Source organism: Zea mays, chromosome 6, assembly GCF_902167145.1.
Source record: "Zea mays cultivar B73 chromosome 6, Zm-B73-REFERENCE-NAM-5.0, whole genome shotgun sequence".
Classification (NCBI taxonomy): Eukaryota; Viridiplantae; Streptophyta; class Magnoliopsida; order Poales; family Poaceae; genus Zea; species Zea mays.
In genome coordinates, this window is record NC_050101.1 from 153,387,370 (window position 1) to 153,405,216 (window position 17,847).

Sequence of the window (17,847 nt, forward strand, 5' to 3'; positions counted from 1 at the left end):
GCCACGACACACAGCGATAAAAAATCATGCTTTAAAGGGATAGAGATTTTGGCCAAGTCAAACTTAAATAGTTTTAGAATCTTTCATACTCTATCATGATTAAATATGTCAAGTAGATTCACACAGAAAGTTTTATGTTGCCCTTTTTAATACGTACATAAGGTTTGGTTAGAGTTTTTTAACAAAAAAGGAATGTCTAGAAATGACCCATTACCATGTAAAATAAGCATCTAGCGTACTATCTAAACCGATTTGATGTAACAACTATACATTCACCAATCTAGTGATAGATTATCAATATAGTAAAACAATTAATGATAGATGTAACATAACAATACTATGTTTCTTAACAAATTATGAATCAAATCACATGTTTATGTCAAATACGAGAAAGTTTGAAGTAGATACAACTTTTGAACACTAACAAACATTATTTCTTACTATGGAAACAAACTGGTTGAGTAATTTATGATTGATTGTGATCCTTGGCCTGTTGGTCCTTACTCTCACCTTGCCATGCCCAAACAATGTCTTTAAGCGCTGGTTTCATGTCCTGCTTAAACAAATTTTCATATTCTAGTGTATCCCCATTATTTTTCTTAATCTCTACAAGATGGAAAGCAGGAGTAACTTCAAAGATCTCAGCATCAATAGATAGTACACCTTTCCTTCCTTCATTTGCACCTTCCATTTTTAGCACACCACCTTCTTTTTTCTTTATTGTCATCTTTGAACAGGTGGCAGCATCTTCTAGTTTTGAGATAATAGTTGAAGCTGATTGACTAGATGTGAACCGTGCCTCTTTTCTTTTCTCGGACTCTTCAAATAAGCCTGAAAGATTAAAGCCTTCTGAAAGGGAAATAATGTCAAAAGCATTCAGGTTGGTAATCTTCGCTACATCTTGTTCCACATCAACCAATTTGTTATTGTTGCTACCAATACCCGTGGATGAGAAAACTACATTAACATCAGTGAGAGCTGAAACTTTCCCTTTCATCTCGATATTCTTTCGGATTAGCTTGTTGTCAATGCCCTTTTTGAACCAAAAGCATTCCACTATTTTTGTAATTGGCATTCTAGTCCTTGGATTTGGATCAAGAATTCTTGACACTAACTTGCGTACATCAGATGGAAACCATGGTGGGCATTTGAAATCTGCTTTTCCAATCTTTCTGTACATCTCCATCAAATTTGAATCTTGGAAAGGAAGATATCCAGCCATAAGAACAAATAGGATCACACCACAGGACCATGTGTCAACCTTTGCGCCATCATATCCTTTTCGGCTAATAACCTCTGGCGCCACATATGCTGGAGTACCACAAGTTGTGTGTAGAAGACCATCTTGGCGTCTTGATTCAGCAAGAGCACTCAATCCAAAATCTGAAATTTTTAGATTCCCATTCTCATCAACAAGTAGGTTTTCTGGCTTCAAATCACGATGATACACACCCCTACTATGACAAAAATCAACCGCACTAACCAATTGCTGGAAGTATTTCCTGGAAGCATCTTCTCTTAACTTTCCTTTAGCAATTTTGTTAAACAATTCACCACCCTTGACATATTCAAGCACAAAGTATATCTTTGATTTAGTAGCCATGACCTCATAAAGTTGCACGATGTTTGGGTGCCTCACCAGTTTCATCACCGATATCTCTCGTTTGATCTGCTCCATTAGCCCAACCTTAAAAATTTTGTCCTTGTCAATAACCTTGATAGCAACACTTTGAGAGGTCTCTATGTTCCTAGCATGGTATACCTTGGCAAATGTTCCTTGCCCCAATAATTTTCCAACCTCATACTTTTGCATAAGAATGTTTCCATTCTTCTCTGCTTCCATCATATTATATATATAGACACCTGCTACCAACTGATTGTAGGAACTCGTAGGACGACAAGTCGGTAAAGAGAGAACTTCAGCCGTCTTCAGAAATTATATGACATAGCATTGCGATATTTCTTCTGACATCAGTTGCATCACAGCTATTTTCTACTATGCGTCTAATGTGTGCTTGAAATCCTCGCTCATCAAGAATTATTAGCGATTTGAAATTTATTGGAGAAATGTGCTCCTCTTCAGAGCAGAAATCTTTTTCACTCAAACACATCTTTCTGCATTCCTTAAAATGGCCTCACAATACGGAACACATGCAGTGTTTATAGAGCTGCAAATGCATAGCACACGCATAATTAATTTTAATTATTGATTTAAAAAGAAGAATAATTAATTTTTTGTACTTAGCAATAGAGAGATTATAGTTCATCGAGAACGAACTGACCTAAAAGTTTTAGAAAGCATGTCATGGACGAAACGGAAAGTATATGAAAACAAAAACAAAAAAAAAACTGAATTGTGCATTTAGACAAAAATGTTCGTGTTTCTTGCTTATTTTGGTTAAGGTCAAGCATAGGACTCTGGAGTCTTGAAGCCTACAAGACTTGTCCCAGCCAGACCTAATGGCATGTGGGCATCTGAACTAATTAACCTTGATCGGCTAGAAGTGGCTTGGTACTAGCTAGTGACGACCTGAATAATGATCTGGGTTGTATCGAGGCTCATCCCAATAAGAAATAAAATAAATGATGGCAAAAGTTTATCAGAACAAATATTAGAAAACCGATATTGTTACTGGCCCTCGTCCTCCGCACGCGGCAAAGAGATCTCGATCAGCAAAACGATGGGTTCTAGTATACAAACCGAAACTAAACTTCGAATTTGAGGTGTCGCAGCATATATATATGTATAGACACACAGAGAGAGAGAGAGAGAATGCAGGACAAAAGGACCGATTTCTCTTACCAACAAAACCAAAGATCTTGCAGCACTCTACGCCTGTGGCTGTGGCGACCATTGAGCCAGCAATTAATGCAGAAGATCGATCACCAGGAGGCCTCAAGGCGCAGGTTGCAACGGAAGAAGGCCTGGATCGGATCGGATCTAAACAGCCCGGCGCGCGCGCGTGTTCTTCAGCGCGGACGGAACGGATCGGAGACGGAGAAGAGCCCACGAGCTAGCGAACGAATATGCTGGCACCCCGGCCGGGCTCGCGGGCTTGTGCGTGCATGCATGCAAGCGGCGAACCGAGCGCGATCCGAGGGAGTTCTTGCGATGGATGAACAGGGGACTACGACGACGGGGAGGTGGGGAGGGGAGGGGAGGGGAATGCCTAAACTTGGGAGAGAGGTAGGTGTGCGCGACGGCACTTCTTTATGGTTGGCTCGCGCGCATTCGCTGGCCGAACATGCACCACAGCAGCCTCAATTATGGTTGGCCGTAGCACATATCGTTTGTGTATAGTTTGGGCAGTGCGTATTGTATTTGTATTATTATGATGAATTATTTGCTATCCTCTCCGGGTATTGTATTTTTTTGTATAATGCTGAATTATTTGCTATCCTCTCCGCTCTCCGGCGCCCATGTGACAGCGCTCGGCGCCCATGCAAATATGCAATGCATCATGCAGCTCAGTCACCAACCAGGAGGCCTGTATCATGCAAGGGTGGAGTGCCATCAGGTTTCTAGTAGTATATACGTACTATGGCTCTTGAATTTCCATTCAGATTCCCTTTTTTCCTACCAGTAAATTGCCCATGGAAAATAAAATCTACCTAAATTAGACCACCACAATCTGAATGCCTAAGACGAGAATCATACAAATAATTTCACCAAAATAATAGTACATAAACAGCCGACAAGGTCCCATGGTGGGTAGTAGCACAGTAATAAATGCTTTGCTAGGGACGCTCTCACCCTCCATTTTATTATAGCACAGTTATGTATGGTTCTCTTGTACCGGACGAGATTATTTCGAGACTCTTGTTGGGCGGGCCGCGGGAAGGCGCTGGAAGCCCTGGACATCTTGCAGATACATGACACGCTGAAGACGGGCTGGCGCAAGTGTAAAATATGGGCCGAGAAGGACGTCTCTTTTTCCCTTCTCAGGTCTAGCTTTAGCCCAGCTAGCCCAGTCGATATTATATTTTAAAACGAACGGGAAATGATTTCTCATCAATATAGCCTAGCAAAGGAGGCGCGCGACTAAGGCAAAAAAAAAAAACGCAGCGTTCAAGCATTTCGCAGTGGTCCATAATCGCAGCAAGTTCATTTCTCAGGCTGTAAGATTAACAGGCCTACATGGCTTTGCCCCCAAAATAGGGCAAAAACTGGCTAGCACCAGGTTTCGGCCAGCAACAGCCGTAACAGCAAGAACATATTGATTAACAGGCCTGCATGGCTTTGCCCCAAAGTAGGATACAAAAGGACTTCTGTACAAAATGATGAGATGGTCTCACTACTACAGCAAACCTCTGTACAGGCGGTTTGGTTCGCCTCTACACAGGCGGTTCCACGAACCGCTTGTGGTGTACCGTCTGTGACGTAAAACAATATCACAGGCGATCAATCAAAAACCGCCTGTGAAAGACACACATTACAGGCGGTCTAGTTCAAAGGAACCGTCTGTGATAGACACACATCACAGGCGGTTTCTTATCCTAGCCGCTTGTGTTAGCCACACATCACAGGCGGTTTTTAATATAAGTCCGACTGCATACAATATAAATCACAGACGGTTTTTAATATACAGATTCATATACAAAATTTTCAAACACAGATTTCATACACATATTCACACAGATTGCATACACAGATTTATACATATCAAGTTCCATAATACACAGATTCATCCACATATCAAGTTCCATCGTCATACACAGATTTATACACATATCAAGTTCCATAGACAACTAAACATCTCAAAGTTCCATAGACAACTAAACATCTAAAGTTCCTAACTAAAGACCTAAACACTGTGTGATATTGTGTACAAACTTAGTTCTGGGAATTGTTGCAAATTTCCATTTGTATTGTAGAATAGCCCTTGTTGATGAAGAACTTCACGGCGCATAAAGTAAAGCAAGTCTCTTACAACCTTAGCCACGCCGACGGAAACCATATCTCTTTCTAACCATTCAGCATTGATCTTGGATTTAGAAACCTGCAATGAAAGCAAAAAACAAGCAGTGCTAAGAGTAATGTGATGAGCAACAATATAACATAAAAATTGCAACATAGACAATGATAGCGAACTTACATCCTCACGATTGACCATGTAATGGAAGGTGACACGACACCATTCGCATACATAATAACCGCACAGGACAGTACCCGGAGGTTGTTTGTCACCATATGGAAATAATGATATTGATAAATTAGGCTTGTCCTCTGGATGTTCGCCGCCAAGATCTTTCCAATAAAAACGGTATGCACTGCATATAAGAATAGCATTGTGAGATTAAGAATACATTTGTTAAGTTGTAATAAGTACAAGTGTGCAATAATAATCATACTTCTCTAAAATCTTTAAGAAGTCATTATACGTAGCCTTTTCCATTCTCAGTGAGTCGAAGACCACGACTTTACCATCCTTTGGAAAGATCATGATACAAATGTAGTGGTCACTATATAGACATAGACGAAAACACATGTTAAGATCACAATTGCCATAATTTATAGTTCAAAATTAAACCATGTCGATAACTTACTTAAAGTGGTGCGGAGCTATTATTAAGTCCTTGCCATGTTGTACATGATTATACATGGCTCGTCCAATGTATGCCGCCATTACCTTCATTTTCTTTCTCTAATTCTGTTTGACGGCTTTCTCAAATTCAGCATCGTCCAAGTCTTTGTATTCTTCTCCATGCCTCCGAGCAACTTCTTTGTAGCGAGCTTGGGATATTGTAACGCCCCGAATTTTGCAGTTGAATTTTTTCTTTTCTTTACTCGCCAAAATTCGGGCGTTACCTTTTCTTTTTCTTTTTCCCCTCGCTAAACCTTGACCTTTTCCAAAGTTCTAGCGGGATTCGGTTTGGATTTCCCGTGTAAGAAAAACCCTAAGTACTTTATGTTGTTTGATGCACCATGCCGAACCTTGCATTTCTTTTGATTGCTTTGAAAGTGCAAATGCATTCATGTAGAAAGATCGGATTTCGAAAATAAGAAGAAGATCTTTTATTTCTTTTTCTCTCTCTTTCTCTCTCTTCTATCTCTCTCTCTCCCGCGCCGTGGGCCGACCCCGGCCGGCCCAGCCGCCCCTGGCGCCCCCCTTGGGCCCAATTGGCCCATGCCGCCCCCTCCCTTTATTTTTCCCCAAAACCCCCCAATCCCTCTCCCTCTCTCTCATTTTCCCTCTCTCTCCCCTAGCGCCGCCCCTACCCGCCCCTGCCCTAAGCCGCCGCCGCCCCCTGCTCAGCCGCCGCCCCCTGCCGGCCGCCCCCCCCGCCGTCGGCCGCCCCTCGCCGGTGAGCCCCCTCCTCCCTCTCTCCTCCCTCCCCCATCCCCCCTCCCCTGCCCCTCGCCGCTCGGCGCCATGGCCGCCGCCATGGCCGGCTCGTCCTGCCCCCGCCCGGCCGCCCGCCCGGCTCGTCCCGCCCCCGTCCGGCCGCCCGCCCTGGCCGCCGCCTTGGCCGCACCCTGGCCTTGGCCGCGCCCTGGCCACCCGGCCGCCCGCCCGGCTCGTCCCGCCCGCCTGGCCGCGCCCTGGCCGCGCCCCCCCCCTGGCCGCTCGGCCGGCTCAGCCGCCCCGGCTCGGCCGCCCCTGCGCGCCCTGCCCCGGCCGGTTCAACCGCCCCTAGGGCCGGTTCAACCGCCCCCCCCCTCTGTTTTTTTTTATTTTATTTTATTTACTTTCTGTGATCATAGCTATTTTGTTTTAGGTAGGTTAATCATTATTAATGCCATTGAAATAGGAAGTTTAATTTAAAATTCCGTTATATTAATTGATTCATGTAGTTAATTGTTTATCTCGTGCGATGTTGATCAACTTAAAATGATTAGGTTCCCACTAGCGCATATAACAGAATTCTTTTGTTAAGAACCAATTGTAATTGATCGTTAGTGCATAAGATTTAACCCCCTGTGATACCCTTCCCGTTTCTTTCTAACCATAACAAATGCGATATCGAATGTCATACTTGATGCATACTCACTTTATTTGTTCCCTTGTATGGTGTACTGTTCTTTTGTATTAAATGTGGATGGATGTATGTATGTTTGCAATCGCATAGAGAACGATCCGGTCGAAGAGCCCGAGGAATTCGCAGGAGAAGCCCCTGAGCAGCAGTCGTTTGGTGGAGGCAAGTGTCCTTTGACCTATCTCTGTCCTATTCATTATTTAATTCACCTCCCGCATTACACCTTTATACCTAAGGATTGACTAGCTTTTGTTATCCATGTCCTTGTTTACCTATTTGGGTTGGATTATTACTGTTTAGCTTTATGCTATTGCTCAACTCTAATCAATGAACATGATGAGATTATCTATGATACGCTGTTTTCCCTTCTCTTATTATGATGTTGTACTTGTGGTATTCAAGGGGGCTCGAGCGGTTTCTCGAGTGCCTCTCCGTAAGGACCTGTTCTATGGATGACCGCCCGGGAAAACAGTGCAACCATGAGGGTGGAATGGGGTGCCCTTAGCTGAATAATTAGAGGATCCGGGGTGTAGTTCACTTAGCCGTCGTGCCGTCAATGGGGCTCGGTGTATGCGGCTCGCTCTGCCAAGTTTGGGTCCGCCCCTTGGGGAGGAGTGCGGTGCATTTAGGAAACCTAACGGGTGGCTACAGCCCTGGGGAATCTTTGTAAAGGCTACGTAGTGAGACCCTGCCTATTCACCTTGGTAGTGTTTAAGGGTTTGATCGGCCCGAGGCAAGAGGGAATCACGGCTTGTGGGTAAAGTGCACAACCTCTGCAGAGTGTTATGAAACTGATATATCAGCCGTGCTCGCGGTTATGAGCGGCCAAGGGAGCTCCAGTGATTAGTGGTACTTGATCAGAGACATTGTGGTACAGGTGGCAATGAGATTGATGGTTTTGGTTATGACTATGGTGCTGGTAAGTGGTATTCTTTCCGTTTGGAAAGGATACATTGGGCTAATAACTTGGGTAAATGTTAAAACCTGGCTTTCTACTAGTAAGTAATAACCTGACCAACTAAAAGCAACTGCTTGACTTATCCCCACATAAAGCTAGTCCACTACAGCCAAACAGGATACTTGCTGAGTATGTTGATGTGTACTCACCCTTGCTCTACACACCAAACCCCCCCCCCCCCAGGTTGTCAGCATTGCAACCACTGCTCAGGCGAAGATGAAGCTGTGGAAGGAGACTTCCAGGAGTTCCAAGACTACGACGAGTTCTAGGTGTGGGTTAGCGGCAACCCCCAGTCGGCTGCCTGTGAAGGCCGCGTTATCTACGTTTCTTTTCCGCACTTTGATTTATTGTAAGAACTATATGGACGTCTCAGACGTATGATGTAATCGACTATTTCCCTTATTAATACTATTTTGAGCACTGTGTGATGATGTCCATATTATGTAACTGCTGTGTACGTGAATAACTGATCCTGGCACGTACATGGTTCGCATTCGGTTTGCCTTCTAAAACCGGGTGTGACATAAGTGGTATCAAAGCCGTGCTGACTGTAGGACCGCTAACCTAGAGTAGAATGGCCGTTCTAAGGACTATAGACCTCTGTCTCTGCCTTGACTTTGATATCCCTTCAAAAGTTGGTCATACCGACCAAACCTATGTTCTACTATATATTATACCTTGCTGAAAATCATGTTTTATTCTAATCCTTCATCTATTTATGATTCATTACTTGCTGGTCATATTAATTCTGTTCTCACCCTTTTGCTTGCGATGTCTTTTGTAGATGGCTCGACTTAGACACACTGCACGAAAGTCAGTCATCCCCTTCTTACCCTCCCGCCTTGCTGAGCGTCCGCTTCGCCGTCCCGTGGCCGGACAGTCCAGCCACTTGGAGAGACTACACCACCGCCTGCGTGAGGAGCAGGAGCGTCGACGACAGGAGCAGCAGAGCTCTTCCTTCTCGCTCCACCAGGAGATAGAGTCTATGAGGAGCTGCTCCCCTGTGCTTCCTCTGGAGCCGCCCCCTGCATCACCACTGGGCGCCCCAGCTTCTGGAGTAGCTGCTGGAGGAGACCCAGACGACGGAGATGGCGACGACAGCTCGAGCCACGACACCGACTTCTCTGCTAACCCTGAGCCGGAAGGATGGGTTGCTCGACCCATCACTCGCGACGCTGCTCGCGGGTGTCACTTCCACGATGCGCTCGACACCCTGCTACGTCGGGCATTTGACCGGCATACTTGGTCCGTCGAGTATCGCTGTGTGGTCTACCAGCATAGTCGCGGGGTCTACCCGGACCGCTGGGAGGCGACTTGCTTGGTGCGCTGCCCGGAGGACAGTCTCCAGGGTGCGGAGGCCTGTTCAGAGCACTATTCTATCTCTGAACGGGACTCAGCTGAAGCAGCCATGCAAGATGCTGCACGGCGTGCGCTTTCGCACTACTGCTCGGTTTTCGGTGGGGCAGCTGACGGTCTTGACCTGAAGTATTACCCCCGCCGTCCATCTGGCAGCACAGGAGGCGTGATTGTTTCACCTATCGGTGAGGGCAATCCTAGGTTGAGCAGCACAGTCAACCTAGCCGCCGTGCTAAACACGGAGCTGGACCATGCATTAGACGAGCTGAGTAGGGCTCATGCTGAGATCGCCCTGCTGCGGGCTGAGCGCGCGGAACGTCGTTATTTGGATGGTGGTTCCCCCGCTCCCGTTGGGACTCAGCACCCGTACCGCTCACCTCAGCGTGGACACCAGTCTTATGGCAATCCCGCCTGCAAGACCAAGATAACTCTAGAGCCATAGATCGTTAGAGTTGGATCTTGTAACTAATACGAAATATATACATAGAAGCTTCAGTCTTAGCGTTAGTCTCGGTCTTAGTTAGTCTTAGTTAGACAGGGTAGTTTGCTATATCCTGTGCATTTATGTTTGTCATGATGAACTATGTTTGGTTTGGATCTTTGTAATGACTGTTACCAGAGTGTGGGTATCCCCTGCATTTTGGTTTACCTAGTAAGTTAATAAAGTTAGTTATATAGTTGGGAAACCTTTTATTCCACTTTCCTTTCTATCTGAGAAGCTGTGTGGTCTGTGTTGGAGATCAGTGAAGATGCTCATCTGTTCAGTGCTGTTGAAGAATTCTATTCTCTTTTCTTATGCTGCAAGATTTGCCAGATCAGTTCTGATGTGTGGTCGCATTCTGCAGATGTCAGAGAACAGGCGCAGAGGAGGAAGGCGTGCTCAGCAGGAGCGAGCCGGTCAGCAAGATGAGGCGCCCCAGCAGCAGCAGCTGCCACCCCCGCCCCCGATGTCGATTGAGCAGATGTTTATGATGCAGACTCAGGCAGTTCAGGCCATCGGTCAGACTTTGGCCGCCATTCAGCAGCAGCAGCAGCAGCAGCAGCAAGCACCACCCCAGCCTCAGATGCCTCAGATGCCCAGAGACAAGCGTGCTGAATTCATGAGAGGTCATCCACCAACGTTCGCTCATTCTTCTGACCCTATGGATGCTGAAGATTGGCTGCGCACTGTGGAGCGGGAGTTGCATACCGCTCAGTGCGATGACAGGGAGAAAGTTCTGTATGGTCCCCGTCTGTTGAGAGGAGCAGCCCAGTCATGGTGGGAGTCTTACCTTGCCACCCATGCCAACCCCGACACCATCACCTGGGAAGAATTCAGGGGTAGCTTTCGTCAGTACCACGTGCCTGCAGGTCTGATGACAGTGAAGAAGGAGGAGTTCCTGGCCCTCAAGCAAGGGCCATTGTCTGTCAGTGAGTACCGGGACAAGTTTCTGCAATTGTCTCGCTATGCTCCTGAAGATGTCAACACTGACGCCAAGCGGCAGTACCGTTTCCTGAGAGGCTTGGTTGACCCTCTACAGTATCAGCTGATGAATCACACCTTCCCGACATTCCAGCACCTGATTGATAGAGCAATCATGACAGAAAGGAAGCGTAAGGAGATGGAAGATCGTAAGCGCAAGATCAGTGGACCGCAGTCTGGAAGCAGCAGTCGTCCTCGTTTGTCAGGCAATCAACCTCAGCAGTTCAGGCAGAACCAGCGTCCACCTCAGCAGCATCAGCAGTTTCAAAGGCAGTACCCTCAGAATCAGTACCAGAACCGTCAGAGCAATCAGTCAGGAGGTCAGTTTCAGAAGCAGAATCAGCAAGCACCTCGTCTTCCTGCCCCAGCAAATCAGCAGAACAGTCAGGCAGCACCAGCTCAGGTTGGAAACAGGGCGTGTTTCCACTGTGGAGAGCAAGGCCACTGGGTGATGCAATGTCCGAAGAAGGCAGCCCAGCAGCAGTCAGGCCCCAATGCCCCAGCGAAGCAGAATGTGCCTCAGCCTGGATCAGGCAATCGCCCTCAGCCGCGTTATAATCATGGAAGACTGAACCACTTGGAGGCTGAAGCAGTTCAGGAGACCCCCGGCATGATAGTAGGTATGTTCCCAGTCGACTCCCATATTGCAGAAGTGTTATTTGATACTGGAGCAACGCATTCTTTCATTACTGCATCATGGGTAGAAGCACATAATCTTCCAATTACTACCATGTCAACCCCCATTCAAATTGACTCAGCTGGTGGTAGAATTCGAGCCGATAGCATTTGTTTGAATATAAGTGTGGAAATAAGGGGGATAGCGTTTCCCGCCAACCTTATAGTAATGGGTACTCAGGGAATAGATGTCATCCTAGGGATGAATTGGCTAGATAAGTATCAGGCAGTTATCAGCTGTGATAAAAGGACAATCAAGTTGGTGTCCCCACTAGGAGAGGAAGTGGTGACCGAGTTAGTCCCGCCTGAGCCAAAGAAAGGAAGTTGTTATCAGCTAGCTGTCGATAGCAGTGAAGCAGACCCAATTGAGAGTATCAAGGTTGTGTCTGAGTTCCCGGATGTGTTTCCAAAGGACTTACCGGGTATGCCACCAGAGCGGAAAGTTGAGTTTGCCATAGAGCTTCTTCCTGGAACCGCCCCTATCTCTAAGAGAGCTTACAGAATATCCGGACCAGAGTTGGATGAACTTAAGAAGCAAATTGATGAGCTGTCAGAGAAAGGTTACATTCGGCCAAGCACCTCGCCTTGGGCCGCCCCTGTCCTATTTGTGGAGAAGAAAGATGGTACTAAGAGGATGTGCATCGATTATCGAGCTTTGAATGAGGTCACGATCAAGAACAAGTATCCCCTGCCCAGAATAGAAGATCTGTTCGACCAATTGAGAGGAGCCAGTGTGTTCTCCAAGATCGATCTGAGGTCAGGTTATCATCAGCTCAGAATCCGACCTTCGGACATTCCGAAGACGGCATTCATTACCAAGTATGGTTTGTATGAGTTCACAGTGATGTCTTTTGGTTTGACCAATGCGCCAGCATTCTTCATGAACTTGATGAACAGTGTATTCATGGATTACCTTGATAAGTTTGTGGTGGTATTCATTGATGATATTCTGGTTTATTCTCAAAGCGAAGAAGAGCACGCAGATCATTTGAGGATGGTGTTGCAGAGGTTGCGAGAGCACCAGTTGTATGCAAAGTTGAGCAAGTGTGAGTTCTGGATCAGTGAAGTCCTGTTCTTGGGTCACATAATCAACAAGGAAGGATTGGCTGTGGATCCGAAGAAAGTGGCAGACATTCTGAACTGGAAAGCGCCAACAGATGCTAGAGGAATCAAGAGTTTCATTGGAATGGCCGGATACTATCGGCGATTCATTGAAGGGTTTTCGAAGATTGCGAAGCCAATGACAGCGTTGCTGGGCAACAAGGTTGAGTTCAAGTGGACCCAGAAATGTCAAGAGGCCTTTGAAGCGCTGAAAGAGAAGTTGACGACAGCGCCTGTCTTAGTCTTGCCTGATGTGCACAAGCCCTTCTCGGTGTATTGTGATGCTTGTTACACAGGTTTGGGATGTGTGTTGATGCAAGAGGGAAGAGTTGTGGCTTACTCGTTCCGACAGCTGAAGGTTCATGAGAAGAACTACCCAATCCATGATCTAGAGTTGGCAGCAGTGGTTCACGCACTGAAGACGTGGAGGCACTATTTGTATGGACAGAAGTGCGATGTTTACACAGACCACAAGAGTCTGAAGTACATATTCACTCAGTCAGAGTTGAATATGAGGCAGCGAAGATGGTTAGAGTTGATCAAAGACTATGAGTTGGAGATTCATTACCATCCAGGCAAAGCAAACGTAGTGGCAGATGCTTTGAGCAGAAAGAGTCAAGTCAATCTGATGGTCGCTCGCCCGATGCCTTATGAGTTGGCCAAGGAGTTTGACAGGTTGAGTCTCGGATTTCTGAACAATTCGCGAGGAGTCACGGTTGAGTTGGAACCTACCTTGGAGCGCGAAATCAAAGAAGCGCAGAAGAATGATGAAAAGATCAGTGAGATTCGGCGACTGATTCTAGAAGGCAAAAGCAAAGATTTTCGAGAGGATGCAGAAGGCGTGGTATGGTTCAAAGACCGCTTGTGTGTTCCCAATGTCCAGTCCATTCGGGAGTTGATTCTTAAGGAAGCTCATGAGACAGCTTATTCGATTCACCCTGGTAGTGAGAAGATGTATCAGGATCTGAAGAAGAAATTTTGGTGGTACGGAATGAAAAGAGAAATCGCAGAGCATGTGGCTAAGTGCGATAGTTGTCGAAGAATTAAGGCAGAACACCAGAGACCTGCTGGATTGTTGCAACCGTTGCAGATCCCTCAATGGAAATGGGATGAAATTGGTATGGATTTCATAGTCGGATTGCCTCGCACTCGAGCCGGCTACGATTCCATTTGGGTAGTAGTGGACCGTTTGACCAAGTCAGCCCACTTTATACCTGTCAAGACCAGCTACAACAGTGCAGTATTGGCAGAGTTGTACATGTCTCGCATCGTTTGTCTTCATGGTGTGCCAAAGAAGATAGTGTCAGACAGAGGAACGCAGTTCACCTCTCATTTCTGGCAGCAGTTGCATGAAGCCTTGGGCACACATCTGAATTTCAGTTCAGCTTATCACCCGCAGACAGATGGTCAGACTGAAAGAACCAATCAAATTCTTGAAGACATGTTGAGAGCCTGTGCGTTGCAAGATCAGTCCGGATGGGACAAGAGATTGCCTTATGCAGAGTTTTCCTATAACAACAGTTACCAGGCCAGTTTGAAGATGTCACCGTTTCAAGCGCTTTATGGAAGGAGTTGTAGAACTCCGTTGCAATGGGATCAGCCTGGAGAGAAGCAAGTGTTTGGGCCAGACATCTTGCTTGAAGCCGAAGAGAACATCAAGATGGTCCGAGAGAATCTGAAGATAGCGCAATCGAGGCAGCGAAGCTATGCAGACACAAGAAGAAGAGAGCTGAGTTTTGAAGTCGGAGACTTTGTCTATCTGAAAGTGTCACCGATCAGAGGAGTCAGAAGATTCGGAGTGAAAGGCAAGCTAGCACCCCGCTACATTGGTCCGTATCAGATTCTTGCAAGACGAGGAGAAGTGGCCTATCAGCTCAGTTTGCCAGAGAATTTGTCTGCTGTGCATAATGTCTTTCATGTGTCCCAGTTGAAGAAATGTTTGCGTGTGCCAGAAGAGCAGTTGCCAGTGGAAGGTCTGGAAGTCCAGGAGGACTTGACCTATGTTGAGAAGCCAGCTCAGATCCTTGAGATTGCAGACAGAGTCACCCGAAGGAAGACCATCAGAATGTGCAAAGTCAGATGGAATCACCACTCTGAGGAAGAAGCAACCTGGGAGCGTGAAGATGATCTAGTGGCCAAGTACCCAGAGCTCTTTGCTAGCCAGCCCTGAATCTCGAGGGCGAGATTCTTTTAAGGGGGATAGGTTTGTAACGCCCCGAATTTTGCAGTTGAATTTTTTCTTTTCTTTACTCGCCAAAATTCGGGCGTTACCTTTTCTTTTTCTTTTTCCCCTCGCTAAACCTTGACCTTTTCCAAAGTTCTAGCGGGATTCGGTTTGGATTTCCCGTGTAAGAAAAACCCTAAGTACTTTATGTTGTTTGATGCACCATGCCGAACCTTGCATTTCTTTTGATTGCTTTGAAAGTGCAAATGCATTCATGTAGAAAGATCGGATTTCGAAAATAAGAAGAAGATCTTTTATTTCTTTTTCTCTCTCTTTCTCTCTCTTCTATCTCTCTCTCTCCCGCGCCGTGGGCCGACCCCGGCCGGCCCAGCCGCCCCTGGCGCCCCCCTTGGGCCCAATTGGCCCATGCCGCCCCCCTCCCTTTATTTTTCCCCAAAACCCCCCAATCCCTCTCCCTCTCTCTCATTTTCCCTCTCTCTCCCCTAGCGCCGCCCCTACCCGCCCCTGCCCTAAGCCGCCGCCGCCCCCTGCTCAGCCGCCGCCCCCTGCCGGCCGCCCCCCCCCCCCCCCCCCCCGCCGTCGGCCGCCCCTCGCCGGTGAGCCCCCTCCTCCCTCTCTCCTCCCTCCCCCATCCCCCCTCCCCTTCCCCTCGCCGCTCGGCGCCATGGCCGCCGCCATGGCCGGCTCGTCCCGCCCCCGCCCAGCCGCCCGCCCGGCTCGTCCCGCCCCCGTCCGGCCGCCCGCCCTGGCCGCCGCCTTGGCCGCGCCCTGGCCTTGGCCGCGCCCTGGCCGCCCGGCCGCCCGCCCGGCTCGTCCCGCCCGCCTGGCCGTAGGGATGAAAACGATCGAAAACGATCGAAAAAACACTAACATTGGTTTTGGTTTCGTTTTACAACAACGGTACGAAAACGAAAACGAAAAGTTGAGGGTCGGTATACGGTATCGAAATTACCGGTCATTCGAAAACGAAAAAATCGAAACGAAGATACGTCGAAAACGATCGACATATGAAACTTGAGTCGGTAATTAACAAAAACAAACAATAAACTGAATGACTTAATTCAAACATTAATATATATTAAGTTTATAGCATCAACATAATCACATAGTGACATTATTTGAGTGAGAAATTATATCTACACTCATGTCACATACAAGCATACTAATTAACTGATAGTTTATCCAGAAGTGAGCAGCAGTGACCACATGCCCGTGAACTATGTACAAGAAGCTGCCAGGGACAACAGACATTCAGTTTATCCAGAAGTGAAACCTATACCTATCACTCTCTCCAAGTCTCCACTCTCCAGTGAGCAGCAGTGACCACAAATCCAAAAGACCAGACAAACGGCTGACAACAGACATTCAGTCAGTCAGTCTATCCAAAAGTGAAACCTATATGACTCTCCACAAAGTCTCTAGTGACTTAGTGAGCAGTGAGCCAGTGAGCACAAACCCAAACCCAAAAGACTAGAGTAACAGCTAGCTGACACGGACATCAAACATTCAGTTTGTCCAAAAGTAAACACGTCACTCTCTCCAAGTCTTCATTGAACAGTGACCACAAATCCAAAAGACTCAAGTTACTACAAGTCTCAAGTTCAGATTAAAACGTCCCAAACAACTCTTCTTCATCATTCATGACATCTGGATCACTTGCATCATTATCTTCGTCTTCCGCCTAAAACAAGATAAAAACAATTTATATCAGTACAAAGATTGAACCAAAACTGATGTCATGTAATTTTGTGTAGTGAACCATCAACCATGTATACCTCTTCATTCGCAAGCTTTACATATGTTGCAAAGTCCTCTAAATTGTTCAGATCAGTGACAAGTGAAGGAATATCCTTAGATTCTAACAAATGAAAGTCACACAATTATAAGTTGCATATTAGATAGCAGGAGGCAAATTATAATTTATAACTAAGAACTTATGTAATTATACCTTTTCTTGTTGCTGAAATCCAACTTTTGGTGCAAATAAGTGCTTCTACCATCTCAGGATCAAGCCGGCTACGGTATGGATCAACGATGCGGCCACCTGCACTAAACGCCGACTCAGAAGCAACAGTTGACACTTGTGTGGCTAGCACATCGCGAGCAATGAGTGAAAGAACCGGATATTCCTTTTGTTGGCCTCGCCACCAAGACAAGATATCAAAATGACTATCACTATGCTTCAGAAGAGGAGCTGCCATATACTTTTCTAATTCACTCAATGCATCTGATTCCATCAAACTTGTCTCATCATATAAGAAACGATCAAGTTCAAGTTCATCATCATGAGTTTCCAGCAACAACTCATCTGTGCTAGCATGTTGAGGTGCACTAGGAACTGTCTTTGAGGTTGCAGTTGCAGAAGGTGAACTAGCATAGCACTTGTACAATTTTTTTATGATACTAACAAGATGTTCAAGGTTTTCTTTTCCCAAAGAACAACCATAAAATCTGTTCATGTAGTACTCTATAAGCCTTTTCTTGTACCTTGGATCAAGAAAAGATGCAACAGCAAGAGCTATACTAGACTTTTTCCAATATTTTTCAAATTTTGCACTCATTGCAGCAGCCATTTTTTTAATAGTAGAGTCATTGCTGCAACACCATCTATCAATTAAATCCTTTATGTCACAAAAACCCTTATAAAACTGATTTGCAGTTGGGTATAACGTACCAGAGAGAATTTCAGTAAGGTCATAGAATTTTTTTAGCAACTGAAAAAGCTTTAGAGCCATGTCCCATTCTTCAGGAAGAGGAGTTATGCTCTCATACTTACGACGATCTGAATATTTGAGTCTCATGAAGGCAGGCTTGTAATATAATGCATCCCTCAACATTAAGTATGTTGAATTCCATCGAGTTGAAACATCAAGTGACAACCCCTTTGATGTATCCAATCCACACTCTTTTGCACGCTTCATAAGCTCCTCCCATTGCAATGGAGATCCTTTTACAGTCAGCACAAGTTTCTTGATATTGTCAATAGTTCCTGTAATTACAGCCATACCGTCTCTAGCAACCAAGTTGAGTATATGACATGCACATCTCACATGAAAAAACAGACCATCGCAAGCTAAAGAGCCATGATTCTCATTTAGATCAGCAATAATGTCATTAACTGCTACTTCATTT

General features: G+C 46.1%; 1 protein-coding gene across 1 annotated transcript; it reads right to left on the bottom strand.

Moving 5' to 3' along the window:
- Window positions 1-311: 311 nt before the first annotated feature.
- Window positions 312-3,142, bottom strand: LOC100281511 (CBL-interacting serine/threonine-protein kinase 15). The gene is given in 2 exon segments (NM_001154429.2): window positions 312-2,168; window positions 2,804-3,142. A coding segment is annotated over 1 exon segment (1,380 nt). The 5' UTR covers window positions 1,847-2,168; window positions 2,804-3,142; the 3' UTR covers window positions 312-466.
- Between the last annotated feature and the right edge of the window lie 14,705 nt (window positions 3,143-17,847).